Genomic DNA, 26,600 nt, shown 5'->3' on the forward strand with positions numbered 1-26,600 from the left:
TTAAAATACACACATGCACACACCAACAGATGATATGTACCTGTAACATTTTTCTAGAATTAAAGTACACTGAATCATGTTGGCTTTCAAGGAATGCCTGCTTAACATCTACAGAAGCCACATTAAAAAAAAAAAAAAAGGATATAGCTATCCTTGACAAAAGATACTGAATAACCTAGTACAATGTAGTTCAATGGTCTGTGGCATTCTCACAAAACCAACCAAAGGATCAGATTAATTTCCAAAAGATTGTATTTTTTCCCTAGCCTAAACAAAAAAAAGAGGGGGAAAAAAAAGGGAAACTTTTCTCTATCCTAACTCTTAAAACTGTCTGCTGTTTCACACACTGTATGAAGACTTAGATTCCAACTTAGAATGTATCAATCAAATGGTCTCTAATTTTTAAATGTTATTTGGTACCAACTTGATGTTTCTGAAAGGGAGTCTAATGATTTAGGATAACTTGCTATCAAGGTTAGCACAGAAGCTAACTAAGTAGGTTGTAGCAGGACAGGAGTTCAGGTTTCAGTATTCAGTTACTAATCATCCTCCTGAGAAAGCAAATGTAAAGCTGTCTGCCCAGTCATAGCTCAAGTGACTAGCAAAGATGCAGCAGACTTCATTTCTTCAGAAGGGATTCAAGACAACATGGGATGAATTCTGAAAATAGTCTTATTTTTTCTAGTGGGGAGTAAGGCAGGCTGCTAGGGGGTACTCCTGTATAATTCTAGTTTTGAAAATAATGATTCTAATCTAGCAAAATTATTTTTAGGTCAACTGAAGCAAAATGCTAAGTAGTCTCAAGTATGACATACTCTATGAGAGAATCTATACACAGAAACACCATGATAGCTCTAATTCACCATGATTCTTGTTCTGTGACCCTAAAAGGACAAAAGCTTTAACAAGAAAACCAATATAAGAAAAATGTATTTGGTTAAATATAAATAAATATAAGCCCCTGTATCACAGAGGCTTTCACATACTCTTCCTCAACAGTCAATTCACATCATAATTTTCTTGTCAAGTAGTGATTTACTCATAGCAAGGCTAACCTATTTCTTTTGTCTTTCAGTGAAGACTATCAATCCTCAAGTCATTACGAGTCCTACTATCTTAAGGGACAAATTAATTTCACTGATAAGAATGTAAAAACATTTTAGTTAGCATCTTTCAATTTTATTAAGTCAACTTACAAGGGTGATCCTTAAGATTTAATCTTAACTTTATAAATTCAAGGTATTTCCCTCATTTCAACCATCTAATATCAATAGAATTCTATATGACCAAAGTCTATCCTCTGTCTCCATTGGGTTTAGTTTTTCAAAACTAAAACATCAAGATGTTTGGTATCTCTGTATACACACAAATATACACTATTTAAAAATTCTCAAGTGCCAATGGCAGAATTAAAATACAAATATGAAAAGACTCCTCAATTTACAAATTGGTTCCTTACAAGGTAGGACTTTATTTACATTTAAAATGCTGTATCTTTAGATAAGGTAATCGTTGGCACTAAATAGGTACTTCTGTTGAAGTTAAATGTAGTAACAAGTTATAAGCTATCAAGGAGAAAACTAAGTAACTATTATTTAAGCCTGAAAAACAAATTTATTTTTTTTTAAGTCTTACCTGCATTATTAGAACTAGACTGACTGTCCTGGGAATTATCATTGCTTTCTGGAGGAGGCTGCAAGGAGGGTGATGGAGCTGTTTTAGTTCTTTTTTTGCTTGTCTTTCTTTCCACCTGACAGTCATCATCTTCATCATCTTCACTTTCACTGAGATCATCAAAGCCAAAATATTTAATTTTGTAGTTAGAACTCCCAGAACCTCCCTCATCACCTCCTGTCTCATCATGATCTTCAAAACCAAAAAATTCAAGTTTAACATCCTTTTTAGATTTAGTATTACTAGGTCGAAATCTAGTAGTGGTCTTAGATGTTGCAATATCTGCTTTTTTTCTTAGCCGGCCAGCTTCTCCCAAATCTGCAGGAGTTGAAGCAGTGAACTCATCCATGCTGCGTTCCATAGTATCCTGGATGGTAACATTACAAACTGACAAGCAAGATGGATGTAAAACAGTATAATCTCTAGTCCGTCCAACCGTCCCTCTAAAACTGGTCCCACAGCTTACACTGCCCTTCTTTGCCTGATTCAGGCCATCTTTACTAGATTCACTGTTTGCTTTGGCTAAGGCCTGACTGGTGCCGTCCATTAGCTTATCAAAACTCGACGCTCCTTGTGAGGATTTTGCTTTATTGGCCCTACAGTACGTCCTACAGTTGCTTGGCCTAAGAACACTTTGCATCATGTCTTCCTCAATGGCTTCATTTAGATTTTCCAACCGATTTTTAAAATCCTCATCCTTCATCTCCAAAAGAGGATCACTATCCAGATTTAAAATACAATCTTCGGATCTGCTATCTTCAAAATCATTATCCCATTCATATAAACCAGTTCTTACAGATCCCTTGATTGATGATGTTTCTGATGGCGATTCTGACCTTTTCCCAAGTTGGGAATTCCAAGTATCATTTTCCTTGATTTCATCAGCTTTGTATCCAGAAGCCACTGTAGTTTCTGCATTGTGTTTCTTAGTACTGTCTTCAGCATTTTTGTAAATATGGTGACTATTCTTTTCATGTTCTTCACTAAAGTTCTCCACTTTATCTATAAAAATGAAAAATAGGTCAAAGGATAAAAATATGAGTGGTATCAATGTAAAAGTTAATTAAAGGGACATTTGGTTAATTAAAAGAAGTCATTTAATTTTGAAATAACTGTAATAATTTTAAATTGTGGAAAAAATAAATGTTTATGTATCTGACAATTTATTCTTCTACCTTTTCAGTATATAGCTCTCATGTCTTCTACTGACCTCTCCCTAGGTATCCAAGTCCCTTAAAATTGTTACCCTCAATTAAAGAGATTTCAGCAGTGTTAAACAACAGGATCAATTCAATGACATACACACAGTCAAACCTTCTCAGAGGTACAATGGATTTTTCAAACAAAAATGCTTAAACTAAAAATTATTTAGTAGAACCTAAACAATGTAACTTGGACTGCAAGGAGATCCAACCAGTTCATCCTAAAGGAGACCAGTCCTGGGTGTTCATTGGAAGGACTGATGCTGAGGCCGAAACTCCAGTACTTTGGCCACCTCATGCGAAGAGTTGGCTCATTGGAAAAGACTCTGATGCTGGGAGGGATTGGGGGCAGGAGGAGAAGGGGATGACAGAGGATGAGATGGCTGGATGGCATCACCGACTCTATGCACATGAGTTTGGGTGAACTCCGGGAGTTGGTGATGGACAGGGAGGCCTGGCGTGCTGCAATTCATGGGGTCGCAAAGAGTCCGACAGGACTGAGTGACTGAAATGAAATGAAACAATGTAACACAATTAATGAAGACATTCTGGCAATGCCTATTTCTCCAGAGTAGAGCTGCCCACAGGGCATGTCAATTCTGTCTAGAAACCTGTTCCAGATTCAGGTTTCTGTAGTCAACTCTGCTTTTCATTCCTTCTTCTAATCGTGAAAGCCATATAATTTCAACACTTTTTTAAAAACAGTGCCTCTGATGCCTAAGTTTCATGGCTACAGTGGTTATTTATCCATATCCTGCTGCATGCTCAGTTGCTTCAGTCGTATCTGACTCGTACCCTATGGACTGTAGCCTGTCAGGCTCCTCTGTCCATGGGATTCTTCAGGCAAGAATACCGCAGTGGACTGCCATGCAGTCTTTCAGGGGAATCATCCCAAACCAGAGACAGAACCCAGGACCTCCTGCGTCTTCTGCACCGCAGGCAGATTCTTTACCACTGAGCCACCAGGGAAGCCCGTATTTATCCATATCAACCAGTGGTAAATCATGAATTGCCTATTCATTTTATAGCTGGGGAATCCATTTTTGTTGTCTTTAATTTTGACATCAGAAATATTTTTTTAATCTTTCTAAATAAGAGGTGGAAATATGATTCAAACTGGTATTACAATTAATTCTCCAAGTACTTGTTGGTAGAAAAACCCAGGTTCAATATTTATGATAAATTAATAGTTACAAAACAAAAACAAAACTACATTTATAAAAGTCCTTTACAAATCTCAATTAACAAACCATCAAATACAAGCAAAGGGGTGCTTTACATGAATCCACTATATAATTTTTAATGCTACCCAATGGTTGTAAATGTAATTTATATTTACTTACTTCTAGGAGGCATCTAATTTACAGGTATACGTGCTTTATTCTTAGATATTTCTCAGGCAAAGGCAAGGAACTCTAGTTTTCATAATCTCAGAAGTATCGTATCACTAATACTGAAAAGCTAACAATTAATAGCTGACTGACATCTGATACGTTCTTAAAAGGGGCTGAAACAAAGCCAAGTTTAAAACCAAACCTTAAGAAACGATACCACTGCTTTTATAACAAGTGGAAAGAGCACTAGTAGCTCAATCTGGAGACTTATGTAGGGCTCAGAGAAGACCCTTAACTTAGGGAGTTTTCCTGAGGCTTTCAATTTCTTCCTCTGTTAAAAAGGGAAGCAACTGACCCATACTACTTTACAGCATTATTAATGGAATTATTTGCTAACAAATGCCTATGGGAATGCTTTGTATGCTTAGCTACAAAGATGTGTATAAGATATCATCAAATATCATACCACACCATTTTTATAGCTACACAGTATTGTCTTAATATTACAAAATTTATTTAAGCTATTTCTAATTGTTTTATGTAAAAACATCCTTTTGACAAAAAAAGTTTTATGATAACAATAAACTTTATTATTCACATTTTTAAAAACTACTACTTCAAGTTTTACTTACCACTCCCATTTCCCCTAAAATCAGAGTATTCTCATGGGCTGCCTTTCATGTGTAAATCTAACTCTGTTGTGAGCATACCTTTATATATTCAAGTCCAAAGAGTAATAAAGAGCCCTATAGAATGAAGTACTGTCACTAAAAGTTATGTCACTAGCAAATATAATTTATTCATGTATTCAATTACATAGCATAATCTTACAGATGAATTATAAGAGTATATTATAATTTTTAAATTTATGAAATATGTTACATAGATAAAAGCTAAGTAAATCAACAAAGAGCTCTGCACAAGAAAAGCTACCTAAGTTTTCTACAACGGTATTCTAACATATAAACCGAATACTTTACAGTCCTTCACCATTTATGTCTTCAACAAATATTCTCAACTACACCTTCAGAAGAGAGAGCAAGGCTATCCTGTTCTAAAATGCAAAAGAGCAATTACTTTCAACTATCCTGCCTCCTCAAACGGACCCCAGCTTCCCTGTCAGATAAAGTTATATCTCAAAACATCAAGGCAGGGAGAAAGGGAGTAAAAATTGGGTTGTTTTTCTCTTTTCTTTCTTTTACAATGGCTTGAGACAATTTTAGGGCTTCTGTAACATTTCTATTTGGAAATCTTCCTTATTTCCAGTTCTTAGATGGCTAAACTCTTTTCCAAATGCCAACAGGTTCACTCACACCACCTCAGCAAGAAAGCATACTCATCTATCTTTGTTCAAATGTCCAACCCAGTACACACCTTCAACTCTTTTTTTTAACAGAGAAGGTAAGTATTAACTCTGTTTTAAGCTAAACCAGCTATGTAAACAGAAATGCATTTCTAGCAAAGATAAAGTTCAGGAGTTAAATGGGTAAGTGCCAGCTCTGCCACTTACTGGCTAAAATGACCTTGGGCAAGTCACCCTAAGAAGTGGGGACAATTTCTTCACCTGAAAAAATGAGCTAATAAAATCTGTCTCAAAGACAATTTGAACAGATAAAAGAAGATAATGTAACTACGGATACTTGCAGGTTAAAGACCACCACACAAATGCAAACTATTGTAACAACTCTGCCAAAATATAGAGTATATTTTTAATAACCTTTTAGTGAGACATTTCTTAGTGGAATTTAACCTGTACATTCATCAATATTTCCTTAAGACCCTGTGTCTATCAGCTTCAAGCAAGGATTCCAAAATTACATTTTAAAGCCTACTGTTTTTCCTTAACCTAGAGGGTGAAGACTGGATTATGGAGAAAGTTTTCAGAAGAAGACTTACCCTAGCACCATCTTCAAAGATACTTAGTAAATGCCTTTTAATGTCACTAGATTTTAGCATCTACCCAGTCTTTTATATATTAGGTAGCATATGAGGGAGGGAATTTAGCATAGTAAAGACTACATGGAATTTGGAATTTGAGAAACATGGTATCGAACTACACACCTAAGACAGTAATTAGATGTGCAAAAATTTGGCAACTCTTATTTCCTCTCTAACCTTAATTCTGCTTATCTAAAAGACAGTAAGCAACCTTACACAGAAGTTTAATTAAAGGTCTACTATTTCCTTAAGAGTCTTAATTTTGAAAGGAAATAGAGGATTCCTTTTAAAATAAAAACACATCTGCTGCTGCTGCTGCTAAGTTGCTTCAGTCGTGTCCAAATAATGTGAGTATACATGGTTTTATAAAGGAAATTACTCAGGTGGGATAATTTAAGGCTTCCATGGATGAAGTGAACGCTGAAATACTTAAAAAGTGGGAAGGGAGGTTTGATTAGAGATTTATGAATGATTTCATGGTTTCCACAAATCTCATGAAACTGTATGAAAAAAATGTCTGTGCACACAGTTTTCAGGGAGAGTATCTATAATTTCAGCAAGTTTTCACACACTCCAAAATATATTTTTTAACTGATAAAGGACAAGGGAAGGAGCAAAATGTCTGTGGGAAATCAGTATATGTTAACTGTAGAACTTCATATCTTTATGGGAAAGACTATTCAATAACATGTTCTGAAACATCATTTATCTTCAACTTCTTTACCTTCTCCAAAGCAAAAGAAATTTCACCAAAATTAAATGTCCATTAAAAAACCATTAATGTGCTCGCTTCGGCAGCACATATACTAAAATTGGAAAGATAGAGAGATTGGCATGGCCTCTGCACAAGATGACATGTAAATTTGTGAAGTGCCCCACATTTTTACATTTCTCCAAAGAAGATGCACCACCATCAAACATGTGAAAAGATGCTCCACATCACTCATTATAAGAGAAATGCAAATCAAAACCACAATTATCAGAATGGGCATCATCAAAAAATCTACAAAGAATAAATGTTGGAGAAGGTGTGGAGAAAGGAAACTCTCTTGCACTGTAGGTGGGAATATAAATTGATACAGCCACTATGGAGAACAGAATGCTGCTGCTGCTGCTAAATCGCTTCAGTCGTGTCCGACTCTGTGCGACCTCATAGACAGCAGCCCACCAGGCTCCCCCGTCCCTGGGATTCTCCAGGCAAGAACACTGGAGTGGGTTGCCATTTCCTTCTCCCATGCATGAAAGTGAAAAGTGAAAGTGAAGTCGCACAGTCGTGTCCGACTCTTCATGATCCCATGGGCTGCAGCCTACGAGGCTCCTCCGTCCATGGGAGTTCCCAGGCAAGAGTACTGGAGTGGGATGCCATTGCCTTCTCCAGGAAAACAGTATGGACGTTTCTTAAAAAACAAAAAATATGGAGAATGAAATGGCAACCCACTCCAGTACTCTTGCCTGGAAAATCCCATGGGTGGAGGAGCCTGGTAGGCTCCATGGGGTCACAAAGTCAGACATGACTGAGTGACTTCACTTTACTTTACCATGTATGCTACAGCAGCTGGGCCTCTTAAAGGTCTACAAAGGTAACAGATGTAAAGCGTATGTTTACTGTTTAATATTATCTTGAACTTGCCATTCACAAACTTGCTTAGGAATCATGGGTCCCTAGTCATGAATTTGCTTGCTGCAACTCCAGTCACAATAGCCTCAGGCTTAATAATTTTATCCTTTTAAAAAAAGCAAATAATGATCTCTTTACCTGTTATCACTAGAATTATCGTTAATTAAAAAAAAAAAAAATGAAAAATAAAACTACCATATGACACAGCAATCCCACTACCAGGCATATACTCTGACCCTAAAGTCAGTCATAAAGAGTAAAGTCAGAAAGAGAAATATATCATAATTAATGCATATATATGGAGTTTAGAAAAATGGCAGAAATAGAGGGCAAAAATGGTAGAAACTGCCGGGCAGAAACAGAGACACAGACACAGAGAATGGACTTGTGGACACAGAACAGGAAGGGGGGGCAGGACAAACTGAGAGAGCAGCACTGACGCCCACTACCTGTGAAGCAGGTCCCTGTGTGAAGCTGCCGCACAGCACAGGAGTCAGTGCTCCACGATGCCCTAGAGGGCAACCCAAGGGGGAGGCGGGGAGGCTCCAGACGGAGAGGGTGCATGTATGCTAGTAGCTGACTCACTGTGTTGTACAGCAGAAACTAACACAACACTGTAAGGCAATTATACTCCAATTAAAAACTTAAAAAAAACCCCACTATTTAGGGAATTTCCTCCCAGTCCAGGATCCTGTATGCTGCAGTGTGCACCGCCCCCCCACAACCACAAAAAAAGAAAAGATTAAAAACTACAATGTTTTTCAAGAGAACTACCCAGACCAGTGGGGCAGAGGAATTACAATGCCTACAACTCAACAACAAGATATCCAATAAAAAAAAAAAAAAAAAGTATCAAGCGATTTGATCACTCCCTTGATTTCAAAAAGAATATTCAATAAACATATAAAATAAATTAAGACATTTAATTTGTAAGTTATTAGGAAGATGCAAATTAAAACTATAATAAGATGCTACTGCAAAACCACCAAGAGTTAAAATTCACAATGCCAAGTACTGTGGAGAACGTAAAGCAACTTCAACTGGTCGTAGCAAAACCAGGAACCACCACTCTGACATTACCTACAAAGTTAAACTTAACAGTTATCCTCAGTTGAATTCAGTTCAGTCGCTCAGTCATGTCCGACTCTTTGCGACCCATGGACACCAGACTTCCCTGTCCATCACCAAATCCCAGAGTTTATTCAAACTCATGTCCACTGAGTCAGGGATGCCATCCAACCATCTCATCCTCTGTTGTCCCCTTCTCCTACTGCCCCCAATCTTTCCCAGCATCAGGGTCTTTTCAAATGAGTTAGTTCTTCGCATCAGGTGGCCAAAGTATTGGAGTTTCAGCTTCAGCATCAGTCCTTACAAAGAATATTCAGGACTGGTTTTCTTTAGGATGGACTGGTTGGATCTCCTTGCAGTCCAAGGGACTCTCAAGAGTCTTCTCCAACACCACAGTTCAAAAGCATCAGTTCTTTGGTGCTCAGCTTTCTTTATGGTCCAACTCTCACATGCATACATGACTACCAGAAAGACCATAGCCTTGACTAGACGGAACTTTGTTGGCAAAGTAATGTCTCTGCTTTTTAATATGCTGTCTAGGTTGGTCATAATTTTTCTTCCAAGGAGCAAGCAATCTTTTAACTTCATGGCTGCAATCACCATCTGCAGTGATTTTGGTGCCCAAAAATATGAAGTCTGACACTGTTTCCCCATCTATTTGCCATGAAGTGATGGGACCAGATGCCATGATCTTAGCTTTCTGAATGTGGAGCTTTAAGCCAACTTTTCACTCTTCTCTTTCACTTTCATCAAGAGGCTCCTCAGCTCTTCTTCACTTTCTGCCATAAGGGTGGTATCATCTGCATATCTGAGGTTATTGATATTTCTCCCGGGGATCTTGATTCCAGCTTGTGCTTCATCCACCCCAGCATTTCTCATGATGTACTCTGCATGTAAGTTAAATAAGCAGGGTAACATTATACAGGCTTGACGTACTCCTTTCCCTATCTGGAACCAGTCTGTTGTTCCATGTCCAGTTCCAACTGTTGTTTCCTGACCTGCATACAGATTTCTCAAGAGGCAGGTCAGGTGGTCTGATATTCACATCTCTTTCAGAATTTTCCACAGTTTGTCATGATCCACACAGTCAAAGGCTTTGGGATAGTCAATAAAGCAGATGTTTTTCTGGAACTCTTGCTTTTTTGATGATTCAACGGACACTGGCAATTTGATCTCTGGTTTCTCTGCCTTTACTAAAACCAGCTTGAACATCTGGAAGTTCACGGTTCACGTATTGCTGAAGCCTGGCTTGGAGAATTTTGAGCATTACTTTACTAGCGTGTGAGATGAGTGCAATTGTGTGGTAGTTTGAGCATTCTTTGGCATTGCCTTTCTTTGGGACTGGAGTGAAAACTGACCTTTTCCAGTCCTGTGGCCACTGCTGAGTTTTCCAATTTTGCTGGCATGAGTGCAGCACTTTCACAGCATCATCTTTCAGGATTTGAAATAGTTTGACTGGAATTCCATCACTTCCACTAGCTTTGTTCATAGTAATGCTTGCTAAAGCCCACTTGACTTCGCATTCCAGGATGTCTGGCTCTAGGTAAGTGATCATACCATTGTGATTATCTTGGTCGTGAAGCTCTTTTTTGTACAGTTCTTCTGTGTATTCTTGCCACCTCTTCTTAATATCTTCTGCTTCTGTTAGGTCCACACCATTCCTGTCCTTTATTGAGCCCATCTTTGCATGAAATGTTCCCTTGGAATCCCTAATTTTCTTGAAGAGATCTCTAGTCTTTCTCATTCTATTATTTTCCTCTATTTCTTTGCACTGAGGAAGGGTTTCTTATCTCTCCTTACTATTCTTTGGAATTCTGCATTCAAATGGGTATATCTTTCCTTTTCTCCTTTGCTTTCACTTCTTTTCACAGCTATTTATAAGGCCACCTCAGACAACCATTTTGCTTTTTTGCATTTCTTTTTCTTGGAGATGGTCTTGATCCCTGTCTCCTGTACAGTGTCACGAACCTCTGTTCACAGTTCATCAGGTACTCTATCAGACCTAATCCCTTGAATCTATTTCTCAACTTCCACTGTATAATCATAAGGGATTTGATTTAGGTCATACTGAATGGTCTAGTGGTTTTCCCTGCTTTCTTCAATTTGAGTCTGAATTTGGCAGTAAGGAGTTCATGATCTGAGCCATAGTCAGCTCCCAGTCTTGTTTTTGCTGACTCTATAGAGTTTCTCCATCTTTAGCTGCAAAGAATATACTCAATCTGATTTCGGTGTTGACCGTCTGGTGATGTCCATGTGTAGAGTCTTCTCCTGTGTTGTTGGAAGAGGGTTGTTGCTATGACCAGTGTGTTCTCTTGGCAAAACTCTATTAGCCTTTGTCCTGCTTCATTCTGTACTCCAAGGCCAAATTTGCCTGTTACTCCAGGTGTTTCCTGATTTCCTACTTTTGTTCTAGTCCCCTATAATGAAAAGGACATCTTTTTTTGGGTGTTAGTTCTAGAAGGTCTTGTAGGTCTTCACAGTACCGGTCAACTTCAGCTTCTTCAGCATTACTGGTTGGGGAATACACTTGGATTACTGTGATACTGAATGGTTTGCCTTGGAAACAAACAGAGATCATTCTGTCGTTTTTGCGATTGCATCCAAGTACTGCATTTTGGACTCTTCTTGACTATGATGGCTACTCCGTTTCTTCTAAGTGATTCCTGCCAACAGTAGTAGATATAATGGTCATCTGAAATAAATTCACTCATTCCAGTCCACTTTAGTTCGCTGATTCCTAAAATGTCGACGTTCACTCTTGCGATTTCCTGTTTGACCATTTCCAATTTGCCACTTAACATTCCAGGTTCCTATGCAATATTGCTCTTTACAGCACTGGACCTTGCTTCCATCACCAGTCACATCCACAACCGAATGCTGTTTTTGCTTTGGCTCCATCTCTTCATTCTGGAGTTATTTCTCCACTGATCTCCAGTAGCATATTGTGTACCTACTGACTTGGGGAGTTCATCTTTCAGTGTTCTATCTTTTTGCCTTTTCATACTGTTCATGGGGTTCTCAAGGCAAGAATACCGAAGAGGTTTGCCATTCCCTTCTCCAGTGAACCACATTTTGTCAGTGGTCCTGTTATCCTGCTGCTGCTGCTGCTGCTGCTGCTGCTAAGTCGCTTCAATCATGTCTGACTCTGTGCAACCCCATAGACAGCAGCCCACAAGGCTCCCCCGTCCCTGGGATTCTCCAGGCAAGAACACTGGAGTGGGCTGCCATTTCCTTCTCCAATGCATGAAAGTGAAAAGGAAAATGAAGTCGTTCAGTCATGTCCGACTCTAGCGACACCATGGACTGCAGCCTACCAGGCTTCTCTGTCCATGGGATTTTCCAGGCAAAAGTACTGGAGTGGGGTGCCCATGGCTGTCATGCAAAGAGGGAACAAACTTATTAAACCTATAGACATCATTCAATTCAAACTATAAGGACTGATAAGCAACAGCATTAAAGATTAACTAGAGCTGTCTAAAGAAGGGGATGCCTAGGGAGGAGAGTGTACTCTATTGTCAGAAATACTTGATAAAATGGGACTTGATCAAAACTAACTTCTGCCCTGCAAAAAACACTGTTAAGGGAAAGCAAAAACAAATCACAGACTCAGAAAATATCTGCAATAAATGTCTGATACAATACTTGTATCGGAAATAAAGAAGTCTTAAAGTTCAATGAGAAAATAAGCAACTCAATTAAAAATAAGCAAAGAAATATGAGGGTACATCAAAGAAACTATACTGATACCAAAATAAGCATGGAAAATGATCATCATCAATCATTAGGGAAATAGAAAAGGCTTATTCCCTTAATATAGTGGTGTCATAAGAATTCTTATGCATCAGTAAGTCAATCAATGTTCCAGCAGAAAAAGCAGGTATAGACACAAAGATCAATAGAAAAAGAAATAGAATGAATCAGTAACTTATGAAAAGATACTCAACTTCATCCACAATTAAAAATCAAGAGTAAACATTATATATTAATTATATCTCAATAAAGCTGGAAAAAGAAAGTAAAACAAAGCTGAACTATATTTATACTTACTAAGCCCTCAGTATGTGCCTGGTACTGTCCCAAATACTTTCCACCCATTAATTCATTTGATCTCATAGCAACCATCTGATGTAGGTACTATTACAAGTTCACAAGCCTTTATCCACAACTGCAACATCCAAAAAGCTCTGAAAACAAAGTTTTCTGATAATGCCTTTTGAAGCAAAACCTGACCTCATTTAAGTAAGGCTATTGATAGTATTTTCTTTTTCTGAATAAAACTTGTCTTTGAATAGAGTGCTGCCAGGCACCTGATGGGGGTTCATATTAAAAAAACATACTTTATAATTCCAAACTAACCCCAATTCCAAGACAGATTTGGCCTAAAATGTTTCAGATAAAGAAATGTAAACCTGTCTCCCATTCTGCACATGAGGGACAGTAGATTTCAGTTGCTAGACAGTTAACAGCCACACAGTTATTAAGTGCTGTTTACTGTCTAAAAAATAAAGCAACTTTTTAAAGAAAACAAAAACACTGGAAACAACCCAAAGTCTGACCTCTACAAGGAACTGGCTAGGAAATTACAAAAAAAACAAAAACAAAAAACATAGGGGGAATTGACATACCATGAATGCAACGGTATTTTTAAATAAAAAAGAGAAGGAGGCCTGAAAGAAAACTTCCATATTTTGACAGAGACTTATTCCCGATACATATTAAGTGAAAAAGCAAGGTATTAAACACCAAGTCATCATTTTGTAGATCTAACACACACACAAATTTGTAACTGCTTGAACTTCTTGTAGATACACAGCATATGTCAGAAAGGGTAACAAAAGGAACTATGAATGGTCAATCCCTCCAAGAACAACCGGCACAACTGGAAAAAGGAGGTGGGGAAGCTTTTAACCACTGTAATTTTGTACCATGTGCAGATAATTTTATTTACATTAAAAAAAAATAAAACTTCACATATTCTAAAGTAGAAAAAAATTAAACCCCCAAAATAAAGAAGATATTTTTTCTATCTTTCAGCTAGATAAACTCCAAAGTTCAATAGAATAATGCTAGGGGAAAAAAGCCAGTGTCAATGGGAAATATTGCAATATCAGCTGAATATTTAAATATGTATGCTATTTCAAGTCCACTTCTAGAAACATCTTCTACCATTATATATGAGAACATGATGCTCAAACATGAAAGTAGAATGATGTTCCATATAGCATTTCTTAGTTAATAGCAAATGACCACAAAACAGCCAAACTATTCCTAAGAGACTTAAGTATGGTATATTCATATAACAGAAAACCATGAAGAAAAGGTACATTTTATAAATACTGATGTGTATATCTTAATGATTTTTCCGTACACACATACATACACAGTATACACACGTGTATACCACACTGTCATCTATGTGTTTATATTTTTAGGGATATATAGATTTACATGCTGTGCATATTGAAGATTATGAAAATATACATAAGAAACTGTCAACAGCATGCTTCTATGAATGGAAATTGATTTTTCACTGTCAACAAAGGTGTGTGGCTACTTATAAGGGGCACCTAAGAAGTCAAAGGAAAAATATGGCACACTTCCTCAGTGGATCAGTTTTACTCAAAGATTTGGAAAGTAAAAAGTACTTGAAAAAAATGCTAAGTATTTCAAGTGGTGATTTCAATTATGTTTTATAATTTTTTAATTATTTATAAAACATACCTATCAAACACAAAGTCTGTATGTAATGTTAAAGATAAAACAACTCCAAAAGAACCATTCAGCTGGGCCCACTACACAGAACAGTCCAACTCAATTCTCATTCCCTATCAACAGCTGCCCACGGAGAACCTCATGGCCCACTGCCACTGCCCACCCACACGCCAAGAAGCTTGTTTGTTCCCATGGCCTCCTGCTCAAGCTGCCTATCTCTGCCCACCCTTGCAGAAGAATAGGGAACACATCCACATACCCAAGTCAGTCCTCAACCAATGAGCCACACAGAAAATTAACTCTTTCAACTATATACAGAGACTTCTGGAGTTACAGAAAGGCATGCCAAAACATACAAAGGCACAATTAAATTTTAGGGACATTCATCTCTAAATCCCCGTCTTCCTTATGTGCACGTGTGCTCAGTCACTTCGTTGTGTCCAACTTAGAACCCATGGACTGTAGCCCACCAGGCTCCTCTGTCCATGGGACTCTCCAGGCAAGAATACAGGAGTGGGTTGCCATTTCCTCCTCCAGGGGATCTTCCCAACTCAGGGATCAAACCAGTGTCTCCTATGGCTCCCGCACTGGCAGGCAGATTCTTTACCACTGAGCCACTAGGGAAGCCCAAGTTTTAGGGACATGCATTTCTAAATCCCCACCTTTCTCATATACTGTGGTCCAAAAACTGATGTACCAACCCACCTGGGATTAATAATTATTCTCCCACATTACAAATAATGGCATATCACTCACTTATCCCTAATCTTACTATGAACATTGCTCCTACTCTGGCATGACAGTAAAGAAATAATATGATACATTACTGGCATCCATGCTTAATAACTGAGTTACTTTAATGTCCTGGAAACAAATCCATTGCATGTCAGGTGGTTCTAATTATTTATTGCTTTCCGAATAGAAACTACTATAGCAAAATTCTTTCCACTCTTATTTTTTATTAATATAGTACCTCCATATTTATATGTATTAAAAAATAGGAACAGACTGATGTCAGAGCTTTTTCTTAATTCCAGCAATATTTATCCATATATACATGAACTAATTGAAAACAGCTTTACCCATACCATTAAGAGGTACATTTCCAATAAACTTTGCCTTTAAAATGCGGTTGACTAATTATACTCTAATAGTTAATCAATTTAACACTAATTTGATCAATTATACACTCATAATTGTGGTGATAATCTAGAAGAATTTTCAAATACTTTGAACATTAGAATCACAAAAATTCTTAAAAGTTTACATTTAAACTTATATATGGGGCTTCCCAAGTGGCACTAGTGATAAAGAACCCACTTGCCAATGCAGGAGACGTAAGAGATGCAGGTCCATCCCTAGGTGAAGATCTCCTGGAGGGGGACACAGCAACCCACTTCAGTTTTCTTGCCTGGAGAATCCCACGGACAAAGGCACCTGGTTGGCTATGGTCCACAAAGAGTCAGACACAACTGAAGTGACTTAGCACACAAACTTATACACAAAAAATGTATGTACTACAAAATTATGAAGAGATGACCATTAACAGACATGTTCATTAGGGTAAAATCCTAAAGGGGAAGTGGGACAGAAATACAATTTCAAGGGATTTCCCTGGCGGTCCAGCAGTTAAGACTCCACATTTCCAAGGCACAGGGGTCCCACATGCCACATGGCCAAAAAAAAAAAAAAACCCACAATTTCAAAAAAGAAAAAGGGTGCTGTAAATCTTCTGGTTGTTAAAGAAAAACTTCCTCTCACGTTTTTAATGTGACTCCATGCTTCCAATGCAGGGGTCATGGGTTGGATCTGTGGCTGGGGAACTAAGATCCCACATGTCAAATGTCAAAATGTCTTTCAAATAGTGAATAGGTTATGGTATATACAATGGAATACTACTCAACGATAAAAATACTGATTCACACAATATGGAATACTCTTTAAAAGTATTATGCTAAATAAAAAGCCAGGCTGAAATTGCTACATACTGAATGACCCTTTGTATAGGAAATATTGGAAAAAACAAAGCTACAGGGGCAGAAGACTGATCAGTGGATGCCAGGGTTGGAGGTGGGAAGAGGGACCCACCACAGAAGAGCTTCAATGCACCTAACCCAGGCTAGGCTTTCCCTAACATTCCTCACACACCTTTGTAATTAACCATTACAAAAATAAATCTCCGGTTAAGAGCCTAACTGGGGCATGCCATGTTTCCAGTTGGGACCCTGACGGATAAATTAAAATGCAAACTTGCCATCTACCTCCTCCTGTACTGTAACACTCAAAATGTACCTATACTTCTTTCCCATCTTCTACTCAACAATCCACTGCCCCCTCTCACCCCACAGCTTTTAAGTCCAGAGTATCCAAGGCTCAGTGATCAGCACATCACATACACCTGGGGCTCATGCCCTCTACCACTTCCTTGCCCTAACTGAAATAAGTGAAGTGAAGCCGCTCAGTTGTGTCCAACTCTTTGCGACCCCATGGACTGTAGCATACCTGGCTCCTCTGTCCATGGAACTTTCCAGGCAAGAGTACTGGAGTGGGTTGCCATTTCCTTCTCCAGGGGCTCGTCCCAACCCAGGGATAGAACCCGGGTCTCCCGCACTGCAGGCAGACGCTTTACCATCTGAGCCACCAGGGAAACCCTAACTGAAACCCGACTAAGAGTGCCACTTCTCATGCAGCCCCTTCCAGGACCTCAGAGAAGGATGGTTTGCAGTTACTCACATGTTGGCTCTCCAGAGCCTCTTATGAAACTACTCCTATTCCCCTCTCTCATAAAAAGTCGATTCCTTTGAGGCATGTGCCACCCATCTAGCTACGCTATAACATCCCTCTTACTGTCGTCTATAAGCCTCTTACTCTTCGTTTATCTAAGGGTTTTAAACCAGGTCTGTAATCCACCCTTCCATGTCACTTCTGCTATCACCCTGAATTCTGCCAAATTCCAACCCCATCAACTCCCAGCTCCTTATTCTCCCATCAAGTCCTCTACATTCTATCTTAGTCACCTGTTCACAATTTCATCCAGGAACTTCTCATATCCTAAAATGCTTCAACTCTTAAATATCAGAATAAGACAATCCATAATTACCACCAGCTAACCAACTTGTCTCAGGAATCCTACTCTGGACTTTTATTAAGATTCTCAGTATACTGACCTCTCTTCTCTTCCTCCTATCCACCCACCCCTGTCCAGTTAGTCAAGTTTAAAGTGCACAGTTCATCATTTCACTCACTCTCTGGTCAATAACCTAAATTCTCTTTCTTTTCTATCTGTTCATTCCATATCTAGTCAGACAAAATGCCAATTCAGCATAATTATCATTATTCTAGCCAATATTCTATATTTTGTACAGATTCTGGCTAATAGGGCCTACTAAAGGAGAGGGGAAAACACACATGCTCAAGAGTTTTCAGTGATAACAAATTTCAACTAAGGCATCAATGATGTCCAGAAATTCTACTCTCTCTAGACAGCTCCTTCCTTTTCCACTTTCTCCAAAATCTATGTGAACACTTTGCCTCTCCCCTCCAGCCACCACACACATCCTTTTTTCTTTCTCCCTTTCAGAGATGACCTCCTTTGTCACTTTATAAAAAGAAAGGATGGTGGGGGTCGGAGGGGGCGGGGGAGCAGTTTTGGTTCATAAACAACCTTATCTTCCATCTCCCATTAAACTCACATTTTCACCCCCCTCTCCACCCAGCCAAGAAATGCAGTGTCCCTTCTCCCAAGATCACTCTCCCTCTCTGGGCTTTGGATCCTATGCTTCAAGACTCTCTTATGCAATCAAACTTTCCAGAACCCCTCATATATCTCTAGCTGCCCCTTTTCTTCTCTCCTTCAAACATCTTTAATCTTTAACAAGTTGTGTACACCTGCCAAGCCCATTTCCCACTGAGTACACACTGCTCCCTGTGTACTCACTTCTATTCAAGTTATATCAGTGATTACCTGCACTTGTGTTATTGGTCAAACCCTGAGAATGAACGTCCTTTCACTAAGAAAATCTTTTACAAAAAACTAAAGTTCTACTTTAAAACAAATCTATTTACTTGAAATTACACTGTCTCTCTCAGAATTTGCATATTGTTAAATTTCCATACAGAATTTTTAGACATTAGCAAACAGAGGGTACCTATTAGCAAAAATTAAGGTCAGCTTTCTTCAGTATTTATAACTGGTTTGGCCACCATTCTTACTAAAAAAACTATTTAAACAGAGGCAAGAGGTAACACATAATTTGTTATTTGTCCAAGTTATTTCCAACTTCAAGAGAAAACTCGTACAGTGACAGCCTGTTATTTTAAATATAAAGCTTTAAATATGATCGAATTAAGTTCATTCACATCAGAATACAGCAGCACTGTATGAAGAGAACACTTTAGGTGTTTCTCAGATCTTCTACTTAATAGTTCAAGTGATTCAACTTCTTTGAAATATGCTTTACCTCCTCTAAAATGGGAATAAAGCCTCCCTTAAACAGTTGAGATTAAAGATCAACTGATATGAAGGGCTTAGCACAAAGTAACAGGCATCTTACCCTCTTCCCTTAAAAGAAGCTGATTTTAGGAATGACAAGTATATTCTATACGACAAATATATTCAAAGCTAAATGAAGGTAGGTAACTCTTACCAATGCTATACTTGCAGAATTCTTTAATCCTCATTAATCACCTGTACTTTATCCAATGAGTAGATGACAATCGCCTCTCAGGTCACAAGTCCCTGGCCTACTTTAAGCTTTCAGGAATAGAACAATTCATTTCCCTTTCTAAAAACGATCTTCAGTTCTAAATTAAAGTTCCTAATTTCTTGACAGTAACAGCCCTCTAACTTATACAAATACTCAGTACAGTTTTAAGCAAATAGAAAAAAAAAATTGGCTACAAAGACAGGCATGCAAATTAAGAGCCTATGCCATAGTTATCTCAATATTTGGCAGGGTATGTAGACTGAATCCCAGCTGGCTAGCAAGTGTGCCAAGTAGAAATACAAGTCTTTGCACACTTTATTCTAGAACCCAGATTAAAAACCTGTAGCAAAACGCACAAAGATGGAAAATAGGAGTAGCTGTATATAAAAGGCAAGAGCAGCTTTCTTTTACCCCTAATGCACATAGCTCTGGATACCAAACTTTATAAGAATACTCCAAGATCTCTCAAAAGGCCAAGTTTTTAGGTCCTGTTAAGTCATTTTTAAGTTTCACACTTGTCTGAGATGTCAGTGGCTTTAATGAAAACTTCCATTAAAGTATCTACAGATAAAGTAAGATATCCTAAATCCACTTTAAAATAATCCAGGAGACAGAATAGTGTATACAATAGATGGAACAAGATTTGCCACATATTGACAACTGCTGAAGCTACATAACAAGCACATGAGGTTCTTTTAATGTTCTATTTTTGTGTGTCTAAAAGTTCCATACTAAAAGTGTGTGTGTGTGTTTTAAATTAAGATGAGGATGTTTTAGCAACTCAATCCTTCCCTGCAGTTCTCATTTAGTTTGTACTCTTGCATGGGTAGTAATCCTGATGGGTTCCCTTGCCCATCAAGCATTTGGAAAACAGCAACCACTATATTCTATCACAACCTCACTCTGGATTTCGTCTTTAAATAAGCCACAATCTTAAAAAGCACTATCTGGTATAAAACATTTAAAACAAAGAATTTTAATAGTACCTAAAAGTTAACCATATACTACCCTATAAAGAGATCCACTTTAAAACTTAAGGCCAGGAAAAATGATATAAGCTTGAGCTTGGATAAGCCCTTTTCACTGATGTGATGTAATTCTGCAGCAAAAAAAATGGTATGAATGAGCAAGAACATCCCACTGGAAGGATACTAAAGAACCTAACTTGTGCACTTTGAACAGAATGATCATAACGTTTCTCACAGGTTCTTAAATAAAATGCCTGTACATGACCTCCAAAGAATTTCTGAGACCTAAATGGGTTTAACAGCACTTTAATCTGAAGTCCAAAATTTCATCATTCTCCAAAGATCTCTAATTAAAAAAAAAGTTTTGGAAACACTTTAGATTTATAGAGACCCCTTCTATCCAAACCTTAGGTCTGAATCTCTAAACTTCAACTAAAATCAGAAGGCCTCCTGAACACTCGTAAAAGCAACGACAAACTGACAGACATATGCAAAAATAAATCTAGGCACAGAGAGATGCCCAAATTTTAGAGGCAAAAAAGGAAGGTCATAAAGTTTGGAAGTATTCCCTGAACTTATTACATAAACTTATAAAAAGTTTATCTTTTACATGTTAGGGACAGGGTAAGACCATCAGAATTCGAAGTACTCCCTCAAAGTTCCCTTCTTATCCTACAGTAAGCTACCAGGGGTGCTGTGGCTCTGGATGGTCAAGGGAGAGGAGAAAGTAAATATTCACAGTGCTACACCATTCCCTTCCAACTAAGGCTGCCTTGTGAAGAAAGAAGAGCAAGATGTTCTTTAACATCTATTTTCTGTATTTTAGTATACACTTTCCCCTCACAAACCCGTTATAACGGAGTTTGGATTCCCAGTCAGTCCACAGGATTAACACCAGAACTACAATTTAGCTACATTAGACCGGCAAGCTAAAACCTCATTTTCACAGAAAGAGTTGTTTCCAGTTCTCACCGAACAACTTCAAATGGCAGTCTGGACATGTATAGGTTTAACAACAGTAAGACTATATAAGCAGTTGCTGCCTTTGAATGTTTCATTTCCAAGTTCCTGTTCCCCCATACCTCAACATTTATCCTATTGATACCCTCTGCCTGCCAGTGATGCCCCTCTCTTTTCCAAACACAGTGCTTGAGAAATCTGTGTCTGAGTACCTCACCCACTGCACCACTTCTCTATCCTCATCTCCCTTCTTCTGGCCCATCTGCCTCACACTGAGCACTGGACACTAGATACCTGACATGGAAGAGCATTTCCAGAGCCTAAAAGAGTGGAGGACACAGAGCAGCTGGTCAAAGTTTTGAAATATCAATAAATGAATCTCAGTCCAATTTTGCCACTACCCAACCTAGACTGTTACTTAACCTCTTTGAATCTCATCTATGAAGCTAAGAGAACTGAATTCAAGTTAATTTTGGCTCAATGGTTCTATGATTAGAAAACATTTTTAACAGCTGATCTGGGAAACTGCTTTTCTGCTCATTTTTAATAAAAACTGAACCTAACCTTAAGTTATGAACAACAGCTCAGGAGAAATGTGGGCAAAGGAAAAGAAGAGCCAAATCAGAATTAACCAGGAGATCAAGGAAATGACAGTAACAGCTGGCTCATCCTCTCATCCAAGGGTGAGAAAGAATGAAAAATGTTCAGCATTTTTTTGTGGAACTATGCTAGGCAAACTATTTGAGGTGCCTTATAGAAAGACAGTGTCTTAAAGAAAGACCCCAAAGGACAAATTCCTCTCAAGAAAACTAGGAAGTTTTGTCTTTACATGTTTTTAAAATATGAGCACTATGTAACCTTTTATTATCACTAAATTTTCCCAAGAAGTCAAGAACTAAGGTTTGTTTTAGACCAAAGTGTGAGCCTTATTGCTCAGCCCTACACTGATAAAGTCCACAAGCTATCTCCCTTTCCATCTCCAATCTAAGCTCTACGGTCTTTTAATTAATTGCACTTTTTTAATCATTTATTACTGTAAGTCTCAAATCCTTTACAAAAACAAGTAAAATATATTGTTTTAGGAATAAACACTAGATGCCAGATTTACAAGCTAACATTTTAAAAATACAACTGGTTTTGTAGATGAAAATCTATTAATACAAATTACTTCTGGCACCAAGCCCCCAACTAATTTCAATTTGCAGTCAAGTTCAATTCTACATTTCCACTTAATACCTCCTTAATCTTTCTAGTTTTGAAAGAAAATCTAACACCCCTAAACTTAAACCTTATTGTAAATGCCCATCTCATTTTCATTATCAGTAACTATCCAAATCCTCCACAGTAATAGAAGTGAGATACTGTGCAATCCTAACACAACAAAAAGAGATGTTTCTTAACGAGAACTGGATTAAGGACAAATGAAAGATCATTCCCAAAATGTACAGTCTGGAAATTCCCAAGTTAAGTAAAATTTCAACTCCTAATTGGTTTCTTGAATTTCTTAAATCTCTTCTACAAAATTATCTTTGGTCCCCATTAATTATAAATGCAGAAAGAAAATTTAAGAGGTGTAGTATTTCAGAATCTAAAGTCAAAAGCATTTGACTAAATTACACAAAACTCTCCTGGCTCAGAATAAAGAAAATCATTGTGAAGAAGAAAAAAAAAGAAAATCAAAACTTACCTGAAGTCATTAATTTAGCACAGCTACTTCTGCTTGCATCATCTTCTAAGACACGGTTTGTGCTCTTTTCTTTCCCAAGCAAAGTATCCTCCAAACGTAAGCATTTATCAGATACAACACTGTCTTCACCCATCACATGACTAATTTTGCTATTAGCTTCAAGTACAGATGTGACCTCTTCCAACTGAGCAGCTTCACTAGATTCCGTGTAAGAGGAACCTTTAGCTAAATTCTTTGAAGAAACTGGTAGAGATTCATCATCACTATCAAATCCAAAAGGATCTCCAGTATTTTCTTCTTCTATCTTAGGTTTCTTCGGAACTTCTTGGATATCTGGTTTGAAATTGGGCCTCTTCTGTCCTAATTTAGCCATAAATGTGGTTTCTCCCCACTTTGTGCTAAGGGTGGTCCGTTTGTTGGAAAAGACTTCATCAAACTTTGAACTTCCATTTCCTCCTTTCCTACTGTATGTTTTCCCAAATCTGGATGTCATTTTGACACCTGTTTCATATTCTCTGTGGGAAAAAAAAAGTAAGAAAATATATAATCATCAAATATTTAACAAGTGTTAATACTGAATATAAAAATAAGAAAATAGGGATTCTCCCCATACAGCTTTTCCACATTCAAGATACAAATCCAAAAACAGTTAAATAAGGGGAGAGAGTATAGAGAGGCTCATTTTTTATCCTATATACTTATATCAATCTTTTATATGAGTACATATTCATAGGCTATTTTCAGAACAAGAAAGCCTAACATCGATTTTTTTTAAGTTTCAAATGAATCTACTTACTATTCTATCAAATTTTACCATAAAAAATAATCTGAATAGGCTAATTACCCTTAATATAAAATATTAAGCACAAAATGTTAATTTTTTTCAAGATCTTAGAGATGTCAAATAATTGACTAAATATAGTTCTTTGAAATTTCAGAGCACTTACTCATATGAGGGGTGAAAAGTCAGAAAACTGGTGCTATTTTCTCACATATTAGAACCTGCTACTTTTAATCCAACCTCAAAGATCCTGAGTTTTGGTCTAACATAATATAAACTATGACTTGAAAAATATTCCGTACTTGGTCATTTCCCTTAATGGAAGAAACCATACTCATCTTTCTCCCTTCCTTGTCCTCATAGTGCTGTGCTCATTTTCTGAACTACATTTTCTGAAGCTAGTGAACTCTAGCATATTACACTGACTGGTCCAGGGATTATTAAAAGAAAAAAAAATTGTGAATTTATGTTCCTCTCTGATTTAAGACAAGATAAAATTATTTATCTACATGCTAAGTACTACGACAAAAAAAATTTCAGGACAGTAAATAGAGTCAAACAAGGTACCTTTTAAACATTATCAGTCCTTATCCATTACTCACACTTTGACCTTCTAAAATTTAAATATCAATAAATTAAATATAACCAGGAAAAAAAGTGAACAATTGCCTAAGGGCTTGAAAAAAACTTCATACTCTTGAAATTTACAATACAACAATCAGAGTGATATTTTGACCTATATTTTTTAATGTTTTTATCTATTAGTTTAAATGTTTCCCTTTATTAACTTAATCCTCCCAGTTTATAGGGAATCTCTATATATTCAGCAGAGGAATTTGCCCTCTCATATTTTGGTTAGAAGCCAATTCTAATTGGACAAAATAATACTTAATTTAGTCATTATACCCATCTACTTTTAAGAGAAAACTTTCTAATTTGTCTGAAGACCTTTTAATATGTCAAAAAACTTTTTTCTGAAGGATATGTATTTCCCCTCTTACTGTAGATTTACACTGAAGAATCCTGTCTTTCTTGCTAAGCATAACCTAAAGAAACTAAGTGTATTTGGCAGCTACAAGAAACACAAAATAAGTCATTTCTTTTCATTCCTCTTTGAATGTACAGCCCTAATCTACAGACCTACATTTACATATACACCAACAAAGCTAAAACGTTTCGGATACACTAGCATGGTAATTACCTAAAAATGCTGACTAAAGGCTAAACCAAAAAACCTAGACTTGGACTACTTTAGGTCCACACCAAAAAAATTCATGGTAAAAATGGTCCTAGAACCATAAAGCATTCACTGTGACAAGCTGAAAGTCTGCCGATGAACACCTGATACCAAGGAGTTAATTATTTTAACTGATAAATTATGCTTTTTTTTTTTTTTTAAGAACCTATGCCTTCGAAAAATATACATTGAAATACTGATGCAATAATGTCAGTGATTCTCCAACTTTAAGGTGTGTGGAATGGAAAGTGCCGAGATGAGAAAAATTTGGTTAAGAGTTAATAACTGTTGAGTCTGAAAGATGAATACATGGGAGTTCATTATATAATATCCCCTTTGCTGGTCTTTATACAGTGTTCCATGTCCTTTTTTTTTTTTTTAAGTCACCAGACAGACAATTGTAATGGCATTATAGTAAGACTAGAGTGTAAAGTATGTAGAAATTCAAAAATAAGTGTGTAGATGTATTTGACATTATATTTCAAGTATATTCAAGTTAAGAACACAGGCTATCTTGCTCAGGCTTCAAACTCCAAAGATTACCTTACCAAAAAGGAAAGAATGATTCACAACTAAGTCTTTTTGGTCGTTGGGCCTTTGCCTCAGCCCAAAGCTTGTCGAATTTTCGGGGAAGTGCGCTGGAATAAAGAAGTCCTCACACTTAACCCCCAACCAAATCGAGTCCTTCAGATCTCCACGGGCTTAGGCGCTTCCCTGCAGGAATGAAAGCCGGAAAGGCCAAACCTCACCACCCAGAAATCCTCACCTGGGGGCGGCGGTGCGCTAGGAGGTGGCGGGGAGAAGCGGCCCCCCTGCCCCTGGAAGCTCACGCAACTTTTCTCCTCCCCACCCCCACCTCCACCTCCCAGCAAAGGGATGTTGCTTCCGACGCCCCGGAAGCCTCTGCCACCGAATCCCCAGGGTAGTGGAAGGCCTCAGCGGCAGCCAGAGGCGGAGAAAAGGCAGCAAAAGATTTCGGCCTGAAACCAATACACTTGACCGCGCCTGGGGAGGGAAGTAAATCAGCCGTCGCCCAGAAAGAACTCAGAATAAAGGGGAAAAGAGGAAAAAGAGTTCTTCAGACTGTTCCGCTGCCCAACTTCCTCAGAGACCGGGTGGGTGAGATAGAAGGACTTCCATCACCCCCTCCCAGACCCCTGCCTCCTCTACCCTCGGCAAGCTCCGGGCCTAGGCAGCCGCCCGAGACCTCACTTACCCTCGGCGCCTGGCGGGTGCTTTAGCCTCAGGCCGCCTCCGCCTCTCCCGCTCCCAACGGCCCACGGGCGGGCGCCGGAGCCCCGCGCGGGAGAACGGGGCCGGCTGGTGAGCGAAGAGAGGCAAGGGGCTCCGCCACCGTCCGAACCCGCGACTCCGCTCTCTGTAAATAGGAAACCCGGTGGAAGGGGGGGAGGAGTGGCGGCACCGCAACTTCCCTCCCCGCCTCGAGCGCCGCCGGCCGGGCCCGGGCCTAGGCCTCCCTGGCTGTCGCCGCCTCTGGAGCTGGTACCGGAGCCCGCTACGTGCCCCCGATGGGCCGCCGTCGCCTCCTGCGCCGCCGCTTCCGTCGGTGAATGGTCAGCGCTAGAGTTTGAACAGGGCCCTGAACCATCTCAACGCCATTTGCGCTCCCGGCCCCCACCTCCTTCCTCCAACAGCCGCTCGCTCCGTCACTCCGCTTCCCACAGGCCCCGCGCGACCGCCCGACCCCGCAGCCA

The 26,600-nt window shown here is 38.6% G+C and overlaps 1 protein-coding gene and 1 non-coding gene across 5 annotated transcripts in view; one reads left to right on the forward strand and one right to left on the reverse strand.

The window, feature by feature from the left end:
* Positions 1-26,185, reverse strand: part of WAPL (WAPL cohesin release factor) — a 77,011-nt gene extending 50,826 nt beyond the window's left edge. For 3 of the 4 annotated variants that reach the window (XM_061405551.1, XM_061405549.1, XM_061405552.1), the window contains exons 1-3: positions 26,102-26,185; positions 22,868-23,382; positions 1,636-2,676 (exon numbers count right to left, since the gene is read on the reverse strand). In XM_061405551.1, coding sequence (XP_061261535.1) covers positions 1,636-2,676; positions 22,868-23,360 — 1,534 coding nt within the window. In that variant the 5' untranslated portion in view covers positions 23,361-23,382; positions 26,102-26,185. Of the gene's footprint in view, positions 1-1,635; positions 2,677-22,867; positions 23,383-25,433; positions 25,600-26,101 lie in introns of those variants that run through there. The other variant, XM_061405550.1, reaches the window with a different exon arrangement.
* On the forward strand, positions 6,931-7,033 carry LOC133240802 (U6 spliceosomal RNA). The gene has a single exon (XR_009734400.1). It is a non-coding gene; the product is annotated as a U6 spliceosomal RNA (small nuclear RNA).
* Positions 26,186-26,600: the final 415 nt, after the last annotated feature.

Source organism: Bos javanicus, chromosome 28 (genome assembly GCF_032452875.1).
Source record: "Bos javanicus breed banteng chromosome 28, ARS-OSU_banteng_1.0, whole genome shotgun sequence".
Lineage (NCBI taxonomy): Eukaryota > Metazoa > Chordata > Mammalia > Artiodactyla > Bovidae > Bos > Bos javanicus.